This window comes from Taeniopygia guttata, chromosome 2 (genome assembly GCF_048771995.1).
Source record: "Taeniopygia guttata chromosome 2, bTaeGut7.mat, whole genome shotgun sequence".
In the NCBI taxonomy this organism is placed as follows: domain Eukaryota; kingdom Metazoa; phylum Chordata; class Aves; order Passeriformes; family Estrildidae; genus Taeniopygia; species Taeniopygia guttata.
In genome coordinates this window covers 28608141-28621724 of record NC_133026.1, presented here as the reverse complement: position 1 = coordinate 28621724, position 13584 = coordinate 28608141, and the positions used below count along the sequence as shown (strand labels likewise).

Genomic DNA, 13584 nt, shown 5'->3' with positions numbered 1-13584 from the left:
ATTACTATTCTCAGCCATGCTTACTTGACCTAGAGAATATCTGTAGTATTAGCTAAGAATTTGTATTTTTTTGTTAGAGCCAACCTGTCTGCTTTAACCCAATTAATGTTTTTAATTTTTCATGGAATTTTCCTCTTGGGCTGCTGTCATCAAGCAAGAAGATAACATTCACAAATTTTGTTACTTGTGTTCCAAACATCTGTGGCTGACATGAATTGATATCTCTAGTTAATTTTTGTAAAAAAAAATCTATGTATCCCCTTTCCAATGAGCAGAGAGAGGGAAAAGAAAACTAGGAGATTAAGAAATTTGTAAATCTTAGCGGGGCTGAAACTGCTGGTTTGGGGTTTTTTTAATGGTCAGCTGTTCAATTGCCTACCTCTTTAGTGGGATAACTATGTTCTTGCAGAGAAATGTAAATATGTTGGAAAAAAGGACTTCAAAATAACAAAAAAAAAAAAACCAAAAAAAAACCAAACCAAAACACACACCCCTAAAACCACAAAAAAAGGCTCACCTTTTTAGTACCTTTTATTTTGTGTTTTTCTGTAACTATGTGGTGCTACATCATCTAGCAGGACAAGAGAAAACTATTTTGAGCAAGATGACAATGAATTTTAGTATCACAACCTCAGTGTACTCAGTTACTGAAGTGCATGTGTTGCCTACTTTTTATAATAGATGGGATGGTACATGGGGAAGTGCAGGAACAGCAGCAATGACATCTCTTGCAGCTTCTTTGCCTGTCTGAGCTAGGGTTTTTGGAGCAGTTTATGTTGAGACATGTGATGTACATAGTCTATAAAAAGATGTACATGATGCAAATAAACCTCATGGCAGTGACTCCTGCGCTGATTCCTTTCCAGCAATGGAGACCTGCTGTGAGGCCTGAAAATCAAGAATCTCTAAACCAAAGGGCAACAGTACTCTTTAAACATGGGTATAATAATTAATGGTTTAGACATTCTTTAATTGGCAGTAGAGGGATACAAGTGAGCTGGAAAAACCTTGTAAGCTCTGCAGCTGAACACAGGCATAAAAGGTACTCCACAGTTACAGGCTGCCACAGTTAACACAGTGACGAGAAAATTGCTGGGCTGATGCATTGTGTAATTTGTGCCTGGCACCTGTGTTTTTTGCAATGAAAGGAGTTTCCCTGTTTGGTTGTTATATCTCTATAGGAGTCGTCTTCTTCTGACAACAACTGTTATTGTGGATTTAATGATCTTGAAGAATCTGAAATTCAGTTATTGTTCACCTCACAGAGTGGTAAATAATAGCAGGATGAATAGCAGTCGAGACACAGAGCCACAGGACTCTGTAGAGAGGTCAGCGTTTCACAAAGTCTTTGTCCCTCTGAAAAGGCCTCTGTTCCCTAAAGTTCTATTATTTAAAATGTCTAATTTGTGGTATTTTTATACTCTATTATAGAAATTATATCCACAAAAGTTGTATTTCTTTGTATCTTCCATGAGCATTTAATTTGGAGAGCATCTATTTTTTGAATTCTAGCTGCAAGTTTTCTTCAACAGGCCTTTCTAAATCTTAAATTCTACTCACTTAAAAGATGCCCAAGACAGCAAAACTGAACCCCTGCAACTTACATTGTAACTCAATTTGGAATCTATAGCATCTGGGTTTTTTTACCTTCACAAAGCAATAGGTCTGTTTTGAAAATTACACTGTTTTCCTTAATTGTTTTGATTGCTAGAGCATTTCGTTCTGTTGGACATTTGAACTACCTAGAGTATTCTAGGAAGGTGTATATACCAAGAATATTTTTAGAAGAAAATAACTGCGTAGTTATTTTCTTCTGAATAAAATATTGGATCTGGTCCAAGTTTTCTTGAAACAATTACATTTTTGCCAAAGAATGGCAAAGCCAGCAATGGTGGGTTGGTTGTACTCTAGTGATAAAAATTATTTTTGTACACCACAAACCAGTAGTACTTAGAATTCACCAAGTCTTCACATATGAGACTTAAATCCTGAATTTAGAGATATATTTTTTAAATCCTGAATTTAGAGATATATTTTAAGCAGCTGTTTAAAATTATTTTTGCTTCTAGGACATCTGTGGTGTTGGCACCTGAAACCTATGCTGAGATCCACTAGTGGATTATTCTTTTGGGCTATAAGCAGTGTTAAATTTTGCTTCCCCTGTGAGTGAAGAGTGCTGAATGATTTCATGCATTGCTGTTATGCCACCTCGTTGGCTGAGCCCCTGAAGTTCTGCACAGTGCACTGCTTTTGGGTTTAAGAGCAAAAGTCATGTGTATGTAACTAAATGGAAAATATTGCAATTTATGTTTTCATTACTATGAGTAAAACTTCAGTTTTACTCTAATAAATCAGGTCAGATTAAAATAAATACTTTAGATAGTTCTCTAAACAGTTATATAAGAATGTGTTTGTGTTTGCCACCTGTCCATAAACCAATTAAATGCATAATACAAAATCAAATAGTTGTGTCCTCTAGTATTATTTTATTCATAAATAGATCCCCTGCATTCCTATGGATTTGATGAGGTGATTATGAAAAACTGAATTAGAATAACATAGGTGGCTGAAACAGTAGCCCTCTTTCAGGTGGAAATTACTGATTTATCAGCAGAAACTCAGTAAGTACCTTTGAATCCTTGTTTTTAGCAAAATAAAATTAGCCTGGTGTTGATCACTTTTGAGTGTTTCAAATTTTTCAAAGAAAATAGGATAAAATTTTCTATTCTGGTTTTTTAACTTAGGCTGACATTGCACAAAATCTTTACAATGACTTTAATTTTTGTTTTAGTTTCACTTTAAACCACTTATTACTAAGTTCTTCTCCAGCAGCTTTTTAAAAATTCTTTTCAAGCCATGTGAAAAATGATAGATAAAAAGTAACAGGTGGTATTGAACTACTAATTGAGTTCTTGGTAAGCAATACTGTCTTTCTGCCTAAAGGCATGTAAAGAAATGTGTCAAATTCTTTCTTTACAGTTGTAACATTTACTGAGTATGAATGAAACCTTATAAAACAGAAAACTGTGTTCCCTTCCCAACTCCTAATGTAGGCTGCACATTCTAATTCAATGAATAAGATTTATTTACATATATAATTATATAACTATATTTAATTTTATAAATTAATTTGATTTTATAAATATTTATGTCTGCTATAGTATATTTATATACACTGTATTTATATATGCAAATATACCCTGTAACATGCATTATTTTTATCTATTTTGTGTGTTAGATTTTTATAAAATGTACCTATCATTTTTATATTTAAATTTATAAAAAGAAGAGGTTATGTGAATTTAGTGCTGTACTTTGCTTGGAAAATTCACTGCCTGTGAATATAAAAAACCCCCAGGGAAATACAAATACATCTTATTGAAAATGTTTTTGAAAATACAGTTTCACCAGATTTTTCAATCCCCCACTTTTTTTGAAGTTATACTTTTTTGATGAAGATTACCTATACAGTCAAAACAAAAAGGATCTTTGATATCTGTAGGGCGAAGAATCTTGTTTATAAAGAGAGACGGAGGTTTAAGTCTATATTGTCCCAGTCTAGAGTAATGCTAAAATCAACCCTGTGCTTTTGGTGTTGCTTTGGTTGGTTGATTCTTTCCAGAATTTCTTTTCTATGAGGTAGAAATGCTTAAATACTTAGAAGTCAGTACCCTGCTGTCGCCTCTGCGCTATAATTTGACTTCAAATTAAGCTGAAATACTCTCAGTATAGGAAGCAATGTAATTACACCTGGTGATTCTCTGCCAACCCAGCACATTGGCTCGCCGTGGGGGTACTGCTGGCAGGAGGTGTTTGTTCCTCTGCCAGGCCATGAGAAGGGATGCACACCTCTGGCCAGAGCACATCTCGGTGCCTGCCCTTGCAGTGCTGGGAGGGGACTTCCAGCAGAGGATCTTTTTAAATGTGTTTCCCACATGGACCCAGTCAGATTTGGCACACGACGTTTTGGGTCACAGGAGATCCTACAGCACTTCTACACATGTGTGAAGTAGACCATAAAAGAAAATTATAGGGGGTGGGACATGTGATGGGCTTAATTCTATGCAACTTGGCTAAAAACTGAAATTCTGGTCAAAAACTAGTAGAACAAGAAGTTGTCCTGTCTATTATTCTACATATTGCATAACTTTTTTGGTCATTGTGTTTTTCATTTCCTTCTCCCATTCTTGCTTTTTTACTCTGTAATTTTTCATGTGTTCATGATTTTATCAAGAGTCCAAAAGAATTGTAAAACTTCCTAAGGACAGAAACTGCATTCTCCCTGCAGCATTACGTTTTCATATGGGAAACAGTTGGAATTAAACACCTGTAAGCTATTGTCTATATTTATTTGTATTCAGGAATTTGTTTAAAATATATTAGTTGTGAATTTATTAGGAGCTTGCAAACTGGATATCAGTTCTGGTGACTAGAATATAGAATATCCATTAAGATATCTGTAACACTAATGAATACAATATATGTGAATGAACATACACATATGTACATAGTAATACTACAGATTTACTGGAACTTTTTTGTCTAGTGACAGTTTATGTGTAAGGACTGATTTCAGCATGTGTCAAAAGCTATCCTGAATTGATGCTTTGAAATAAAAATATCGAATCCTAGCGTTGTTTTAATATATCCTCACTTTCCAGCATTATGCAACAATGTTATAGAAGAAAGTGGATGAGGAGGTGGTGGTACTCACTTGATGGATATGGAAGCAGAAATAACCAGGCAAATATTGCCAAAACTATTTTACTTCTAAAACATGGTTTTTAGGATGATGTAATGAGGGCCTTCAATCTAATGCTTTCTCATTTTGTGTTAAACCATGAGGCAAAGTTGTTTTTACCAATCACTCAATGTTCAGCTTAATATGCACCAGTGTTCTAACAGAAGTATGGAGTTTTCATATAGCTTTATAGAAAGAACTTCACAAATAAATGTTATGGCTAAGACATTTAGGCAACTTAGACTTTTCTACCTTGTGAGACTACCTATCTATTTGCAACTAAGTGAACATACAACGTTTTCTGACAATAGTTTCAAACAAGATTTGAAGTCAGACAAAGATTGGACCAACCATCAGCTCCAAACTTTTTCTAGTGTTACTGTACCATATTAATCCTTGAATTATTAATTTTGTTTGAAAATTTTCAGATAATACTGATAATAATTAATAATAGTTTTGGATTTTGTCTGTCTAAAAATGAATACATGAGCAGAAGTGATTTTTATTTTAAGTGATCATTTGGTATTTTCTGTTAAATAAAATGTCTTAAGCCATAACATGTTTACATAATGGACAATTATATTGATCATAATTAGATATCTTCATTTACTCTTTTTAGGTTAAATTTTTTCCGAGATGTTGCTGAGTTCAGAGTTCTAGCATGTGGTGGAGATGGAACAGTAGGCTGGATTTTGGATTGCATAGGTAATCTATAGCCTTTACACAGTTTTGCTTGCCTCATGGTTTTCATTTTAATGGTCTTCCTTGTATACCAATGCATGGATACAGCTATTTCAAACAATAGCTTGTTTATTTAAATGTTTGAAATGTGTTAGTTTGGGACATAATTATTTTTAAGGGTACTCAAAATGCAAAAGTTATTTAAAATCTCTAGACAAGTTCTGGATTTCCTGAAAGCAAGAAATCTGAATTAATCTATTCTAATTTCACTTTAAAGTCTATTCCCCAGCTGAGTCAAATCTAACTTGCTAATTTAAAAAAAAATTATTTTGGCTCACTTGCTTTTTTAGTTACCAAATTTTTGTTTATACTATATTATCCCAAAATGAAGATCATGTGTTAAGAGGTAATTCAGTATTGGAGTTCTTTCAGTCAGCTGTCTGCAAAGTCCTCTGTAAAAATCATAAGGAAGGCCCACAAGTCAAGTAATGACAGACTTGAAATACTTAATCTTCTCAAAGATTATTGAGGAGAGTGTCTCCCATGTCACATGATCATTTATTTGGTGTTACGCTACAGAGAAAAATAGTGGGCATGAGTTACAGTGGAAATTAGAAAGTGAATTAAGAGAGGTCAAAAGACTTAAGTTTTAACTAAAGTGTTTAAAATTTGGTAGGGGACCAGAAAACCTTTAAAAGTTCACTGAAAAGTAAACTTGATGTCATGGAGGAATGATAGCAAATGAATAGTTCTAATCTTGGTTGGAAAAAAGTCTTGCAAATGCAAGCTACTGCAAGTAACTCTCAAATAGCTTTCAGAGTCATAAATTAATGTATATAAACATCAAGTGCATTGCCTAACTTGGAAGAAACAAAGTTTTGCAGCTGTTAATTGTGTCATCACCTTTTTCATGAGCTCTAAAATGTTATGCAGTTATTTTCTCTTCCAATAACATACTGAGTTGTGCAGCATTTTTTGTGGTATAGAACTAAGAAATTACGTGGACGATCCAGGAATCATCTTTTTTCATAGGTGCAGAAAAATATTTTTAATGCTGCCTTTTAGGGTGCAAAAGCACTTTCACACATAAAGTGTAAGGGTACACCTTTTTCTAAACTTTCTTATTTGGTCTTCCCTGATCTTCTGATGTAAAAAGAGCCTTAGCTGAGAGCACAGCAAGAAAAAGAAAATTTAAAAAAAAAGAATATAAAGAAAAAATTTTAAAAAAGGACAAAATAATTATCATCAGTTTGAAACTTTAAAACTTTTTTTAAATTACTCTATTCAATATTACATTTTCTGAAAGATTTCCATTGAACTGATTATGTGAAGGTTAACTCTTCCTAAAATATTGATAAATATTGATTTCACTGCTACATCCATTGTATAGATAAACTCCTGCTGATTATTGCTAATAATTATGCATAATTCTATAATCAAATAACTTATTAATTAAGTATAACTTTTAAACTAGACATGCTATTCATGTTACATGGTTTCGTCATTAGATTTTTTAAAGATCCTTGGGCTTACAATGCTAGAAAAATACCAGTAAAAACTGAAAAGATTCTATACATTCATTAATTTCAAAATATTGTTTATTAAATACAAAATTGCTACTTAAATACTTGAGCAGACAGGTCAGTGCTCCCTTTGGAGGTTTAATTCCTGATGAGGAAACCCATCTAAGGTCTTGTGTTAGTTCCAATGACTTCTTGGTAGTGGTGCTCAGGTGTAGACACAAATCTATGTGAATACACAGTTTAAAACAAATTTGGTCATCCAGGTGAAAAAGTAGAAGGTTCACCTCCTTATTCTTGCCCTTGACTATTACGTTTCTGTATTCACAGCTGGGAATGGCAGAGCTGAGAACTAGAGCAAGAACACCATATTCATTCTTGGAAAGATCTTGAGTATCATTGTTTATGAATGTTTGTCATATCTATGATTTACAAAGTCCTAATGATAACAACAGAATCAATTAGGATTGCAAAATCCTTATGGTAATAAATGAGTAAATTAGGATTAAGGATTGAACATCCAGTGGAGAAGGGACTACAAAATGGACTGACTTCTGGACCAGGCAGCATAATTTCATATACAAAGCAAGTCTTTCACTGGAACAAAACCTAACACAGTTATCTAATACCATGCAATTAGATCTTTTTTGTTCCTTAGTTGTGTTTTTCTCCTTTATTCACAGAGAAAGCGAACTTGATTAAGCATCCTCCTGTTGCTATTCTGCCTCTTGGGACTGGCAATGATTTAGCAAGGTGTCTGAGATGGGGAGGAGGTAAACACAAATCAAAATGCAATTTATTATTGAATTAAAATATAAAAAAAACCAATTTACATCAACATCTACATTTGGGTTTGTTTTCGTAAAGAGCCATTATCACCTTCTGTGTTTTTGGAATGATCTGTTTGTAATTGTTGTATTTATATGTAAGATCTTAAAGGTTGCAATCACACTTCATATCTTGTTTGTAGCTTCTTCTGACACCAAAGACATTCCAAGGTGTAATGAGAATAGAGTATAGCTGTTTGTTTGGCTTTTTACCATCTGTATTGCAGTTATTGCTTTGATCAATACCTTGTAAAGGGAGCAGTCTTAAATAGGTTTTAATTGGAACTGTTCTGAAAGGGTTACTGAAGACATCTAATAATGGGTTAGGAGTAGTTTAATATTTTTTAATCTTTAAAAGTATTAAATGAAAAGCATGTCTTAGCCTTGGACTAGTTTCTTTGATCCACTCCCTTTCTGTTTTCCTGCAGAGGATTCCAGACAATGTGCTGTGGTACTATTTATCATAAAATGAGAAGGCAAAGAATGCTGAAAGCATAGTATTTAGAAAATCTAATCTTTAATACCCTTTGCATTCTTTCCTGGATGTATGGGGACTTATTCTTCAGCTCTTCCAAAAAATCTGTATTACAGGATAACTTGAAGGAGACACAAGGAAGAAAATCTTAGGCAAGATTCAGCCTGTGGTGAAAGCACCTCACTTTATGGGCTCATAGCCAGGTTTATTTCAGGTCTTGGTTGTTTCAGTTGAGATGTTTTGTGTTTGGAACTTGATTGTTTTATTTGGAACTTCTGAGCCTTTGCAGATATCATACTTCTTCTGTCTCATCAGTTTCCTTTCCAAATGTCTGCTTTGTTGCCAGATAGTCTTTAGCAAATTCTCAGTAGTTTTCATGCTATAGCACTTTGTTAACCATAATGTTCTGTCAAATCATTTGAAAACCTCCTTTATTTTCTCTGTCACAACTGTTGATTGTTTACATTCTCATACTCTTAGGGGGAAAAAGGAAAACAAATGAGACAAAACCTATTCAAATCAGCCTTGCTTAACTTTCTGCATTGTTCATAGAGCCATAGAATATCTGAAAGGTCATGGGAAGTCAGTTGTCCAATCTGCTAAACTGGATCATCCGTGAAAACACTTAATTGCATTAGCTGGGACCTGTCCCTACCTTCACTTTTATTTTGGTTCTGTAACTTAAGTGATTCAATTTGGACTAAAGTAGAAAAAACAATAGGGAAATAATCTGGGTTTCATCATTCTTTGCCAAGTTGCTTTGTGATAAACAATACCATAATACAGATTTTCTGGAACTTCCATTGATGGGGGGGGAGACAGGGATTACAGAAACTAAATTGCTGGTGGGTGATCTCAGGGATGCAGAGAAATGGAATTGTGCATGCCGCTGTCACTTGGTGGTTAGCAGTAACTAGCAACAGTGTGCTAGGCAGCCATAAACAAATACATCAGCAATGGCTTTTGATCAAGGAGGCTTTGAGTGGCTTGCCCTGCTAAAGCTGTCAATAACATCAGCAGTAGATTCTGCTTGAATAGGAAATCTTGTTTCTTCTGCTTTGAAGAAGGACTGAATCCCCAGATCTTAACCATCTATTACAAAGTTGTTTGTTCTGAATAATATTTAGACTTGACAATGTCACTTAGTAAAATCCCCACAGTTTTTCTTCATGCACACATATGTGTGTTGTATATACTCATGAATGTATAAACAAGTTTTCTACTCAGTGTAGGGAATTACATGTGAGTGCTTATTTGAAACTAAGAGTAAATTCTCTCTACAAAGCAGGATGAGGCTCATGAAAGAAGTTGTTGAGATAATCAAAAATGTTACTTTTGCAGATAAAGCTATCAAATATGGATTTGAAATTTTGGATTTGTTATGCTAAACCAGATTGAAACAATCAATGAAAATTAGTAGATAGCTTTTAACTTTTCAGTATCTTGTCAGGCAAAACAGCAATATGTCTCTTTTCCATAAATTTTGAAATCAAAGGAATTTGAGTATTAAGATTAATTTCTCATCAAGAACATTCAGTAATGTACAACCTTAGCTTTATGGATCATTTGGAATCATCACTAAATTCACAAATTTTGAAGACCTAATTATTTCCTTCATCATATATTTGATGTCCACTGAAATCTATAGAATTGTTCTAAATTTACATGCTTAATGAGCTTTGTATTAATTAGCTTTGCTTCTTTTAATGACAAGTGCTGGAAAATTGTCAATACTTCAAGCACAATCCTGCTTTTAAGGTCTTATATGCATTGCTTTTGTTTTTCAAGTCATAGAATCATAGAATATTTTGCGTTGGAAGGGTTCTTTAAAAGCAAATTAATTAGTCCAACCCTCCCTGCAATGAGCAGGGACATCTTCAATTTGATCAGGTTGCTCAGAGTCCTGTTCAACCATCTAGAAAGAGAAAAAAATGTAATGAAACTTTATTATGCTTGATTAACTAACTGGTTTTATGTTTTGCTAGGGTATGAAGGTGAGAATTTGATGAAGATCTTAAAAGACATTGAGAATAGCTCAGAGATTTTACTGGACAGGTGGAAATTCGAAGTAATACCCAATGATAAAGATGAGAAAGGAGACCCAGTGCCTTACAACATCATCAATAACTACTTTTCTATTGGCGTGGTAAGACTTATGCTTATCCTTAAGTGATTTTCTGTTTTGAATAAATATTTGCATCACATGCCTTCAAATGAAGAACTGTTGGCTAGAGATCATTTATAATGTTGTTTTGCTAGTGAAATGAATACATAGATGACTGACAGCAATTTGCATAAATTTACTTCCTCATATTCAAACCTGAATTATTTTTCAGGACCTTCTACCTTTCCATTTATAAAGATATTTCTGTTGTTCTTAATGGTTTATGAGCAGCTATAATACTAAATTCATATTGTCATTTTGAAGGTCCTATAAAAATATGAAGGAAAAACAAATTACTTAATAAGAACTCTTAAGTAATGTTTCCATTAGTATTCACATAGTCAAAACTGTTTAAAGGAACTGTTGCATTCTTTATTTCTTCAGGGCAGTTTTAAATAATAAAGCAATAATACAAAAAAGAAGGCCCCGTATGCATCTTCTTGGTTCTGCCTTGTAGGGAAGTGAAGTTCACTTCAAATTCACAGTTTGAATTAATTAGAAGGAAAAGGGTTTTAAGCATCTCTTCATGTCTTGAGGAACTGCATCTCTGGTTTGTGCTTCCCTGTGGTTTTCTATGTAGTATCTGTGCTTCTTAATATTAGCAGAATTTCTTTATTAATATTTGATTTGTGATTTGTTGTTAATTTCTGATACTATTCTGAAGAGCCATTGCTTCATACCTCATTTGGGTTTTTCCTGGGTGATTTTTCCTGCCTACATGCAGAAACAAACCTACATTTGATTGAATTATGCTCTGTTTCAATTTTTACTCTTTTTTCCAAGGCACTGTGAAAACTAATGGTGACCTACAACATATTGCACATTGCCTCATAGATTCTTGCCAAATAATAAACACAGTCTCTAATACAACATGAATGGAACTTGCTGTGTGAACTTTGTAACGGTATGGCAGATATTGTGCTTAATAACAAACAATCTAAATGTATGTTTAGAAAGGACGGGAAAGTCAAACTGAATAAAATTGTGCTTGACATGGGGCTCTTGATGTTTTAGGGCCATAATTCAGGTTGGAAGGGATTGCAGGAAGTCATTCATTCTTAACAGGGTCAGCTGTGAGAGCAGATCACATTGCTGTGATCTAAATGCATTTAGATTTTAAAATCTAATATGTCATATGTACTGCTCTGAAGAGTCTTGCTTTATCCTCTTGATACCTCCTCATAGGTAGTGTCAGTCTGCTATTAGACCTCTCTAGAGCTACCTCTTACCTATTAATCACCTTATCTAGTCAGTCTTTTTTTTTTTTTTTTAATCTCTCCAGCAATCAAGATCATAATATCCCAAGCTAGGTACAAGAGTGCTGGGGTAGTCAGTGTTCAAAACTTTGCTGAAGTTGAACATGCCCTTGCTCTCTCCTCATCTACAAATCTAGTTGTTTTATTATAGGTACCAATCAGAAAGTAATTTACCCCTTGGAAGGAAAATGATACACTAAGTTGAAAGGAGTGCTGGAGGCAGTAGCATGGTCTGTGTGAAAGGTTTGATTAGTATGTTCAAGCCAAACAAGCTTTTTTTTTTTTTCCTGTGGCAGTCTCAAAGCTCTGATATGTATGTAAGCACTGTACTATGTCTAAGTACAGAGAATAAGGTAAGAAACAGAGATGTATGTGTAACCAACTGTGAATGAATGTAGGTAATGTTAAACCTGATGGAAACACAAAGCACGGAAGGACCATAAAAAGCAGACGCCAAGCCATGTGTCAATTTCAAAGCAAGAGCTAGAAAACATCTAAGAGCAATGTAGAATAAGATAAAGATTTTTCAATTGCTCACATCCATCATTCTGTCAGGATGGCAAGATACCAGATGAGAAGTTCCATCTGCTTCCTAATAATACTGGAGTCACTGATACAAGCTAAATATCCAAGAAAATCATGCATTAAAGTAGTTGAATTATATTTGCTTTAAAAAACAAAGATACCCCCACCCCATGGAAAACCAAATCAAAAAAACCTCTTCAAGAATATAGTAGGGACATCTTAAAATGAAAGCTTGTCTTGTAAAGTTACAGATTTGGGGAGCTGGACAAACATAGCTGGTAGTATTAGAGGACAAATGAGGAGGCATGACAGAGATGGGAAACATCAGGCCAACAGTCTGACAGTGACAAGTTCAATTACTGATGATCTTTAGAGAAAATAAAAGTTATTTTCCCCATAATCTACCCAACCATCTTTAACAGTCATACATTCATGCACTAGGTTGATATTATCCCAGTGATCATCAAAGACAGAGTTCAGTAATGTCAGTATTGTTTTGTTGTCGCAGACTGTATTCTTGGGCTTGCAATGCATTTCTGCAGTTGCTCCAGTACTGGAATTTCAGTCTTGTCACTTCATCTAGCCAACAATGAGGGAATGTGTGTGTAGACAGAGTATTTTATTGGACATACTATTTGTCATGGTTAACCTTTCCCTACGGATAAAACAATTTACTTTTGCTGCTTTCTTTAAGCATGCAGCTGGCATACCATTAATAGTGGCTCAACATGTATATGTGGACAGGTGCTTCAGATAAGCCTGTGTTTGTAACACTCCTGGTTTATTTTATCCTAGCTATTTTTTTTGTATCTGTATCTCAAGTCTGTAAAAAAAAAAAAAAAAAACAACAAACCAACACTTCCCTCATGTGATGCAGGGTGGTAGAAATGCTGCAGTCTTCTTTGAAACGTCCCCTTCAGAAGCCACTCAGAGTAAGGCTGCAAGAACAGCCATTTCAAGTCCATAAGGAAGTATTTTCACAAAATAAGTAATAATTCTTCAGTTCAATGCTTGAAATTACCCCCACCAAAAAAGCCTCAAAACAACACCCAAGTAAACAAAATAATCTTCAGACTAAATCACCATATACTCATGACTCTATGCATTACTCAAAGAAAAAGAGGAAGAAAGTGGATAATGATACCCTAAAAAATAAACCCTATCTTGGCAAACAGTTTTTCTGAAGTCTGCTCTCAGATCGTGCCTGGATTGAGCCATTTTTTTCAGTGATGCAGTCAAAGTAAAGCATAAATGCACATTGTCTATGAAATGGATGGGCCTATATTGTATTCACAATAAAGGTACTCAATTCAGGTACACACAAAACTAGATAAACATGGAAGATGGCGAAATAATCATGTGCTGATTGAGACCTGAGCAGCAGCCAGGGAAGAT

The 13584-nt window shown here is 34.4% G+C and overlaps 1 protein-coding gene across 9 annotated transcripts in view; it reads left to right on the top strand.

Moving 5' to 3' along the window:
- Positions 1–13584, top strand: part of DGKB (diacylglycerol kinase beta) — a 332324-nt gene that overhangs the window by 132314 nt on the left and 186426 nt on the right. For all 9 annotated transcript variants that reach the window (XM_072925562.1, XM_030264748.4, XM_030264750.4 and 6 more), the window contains 3 exons: positions 5361–5446; positions 7626–7715; positions 10230–10390. In XM_072925562.1, the coding sequence (XP_072781663.1) occupies positions 5361–5446; positions 7626–7715; positions 10230–10390 (337 nt within the window). The remainder of the gene's footprint in view (positions 1–5360; positions 5447–7625; positions 7716–10229; positions 10391–13584) is intronic.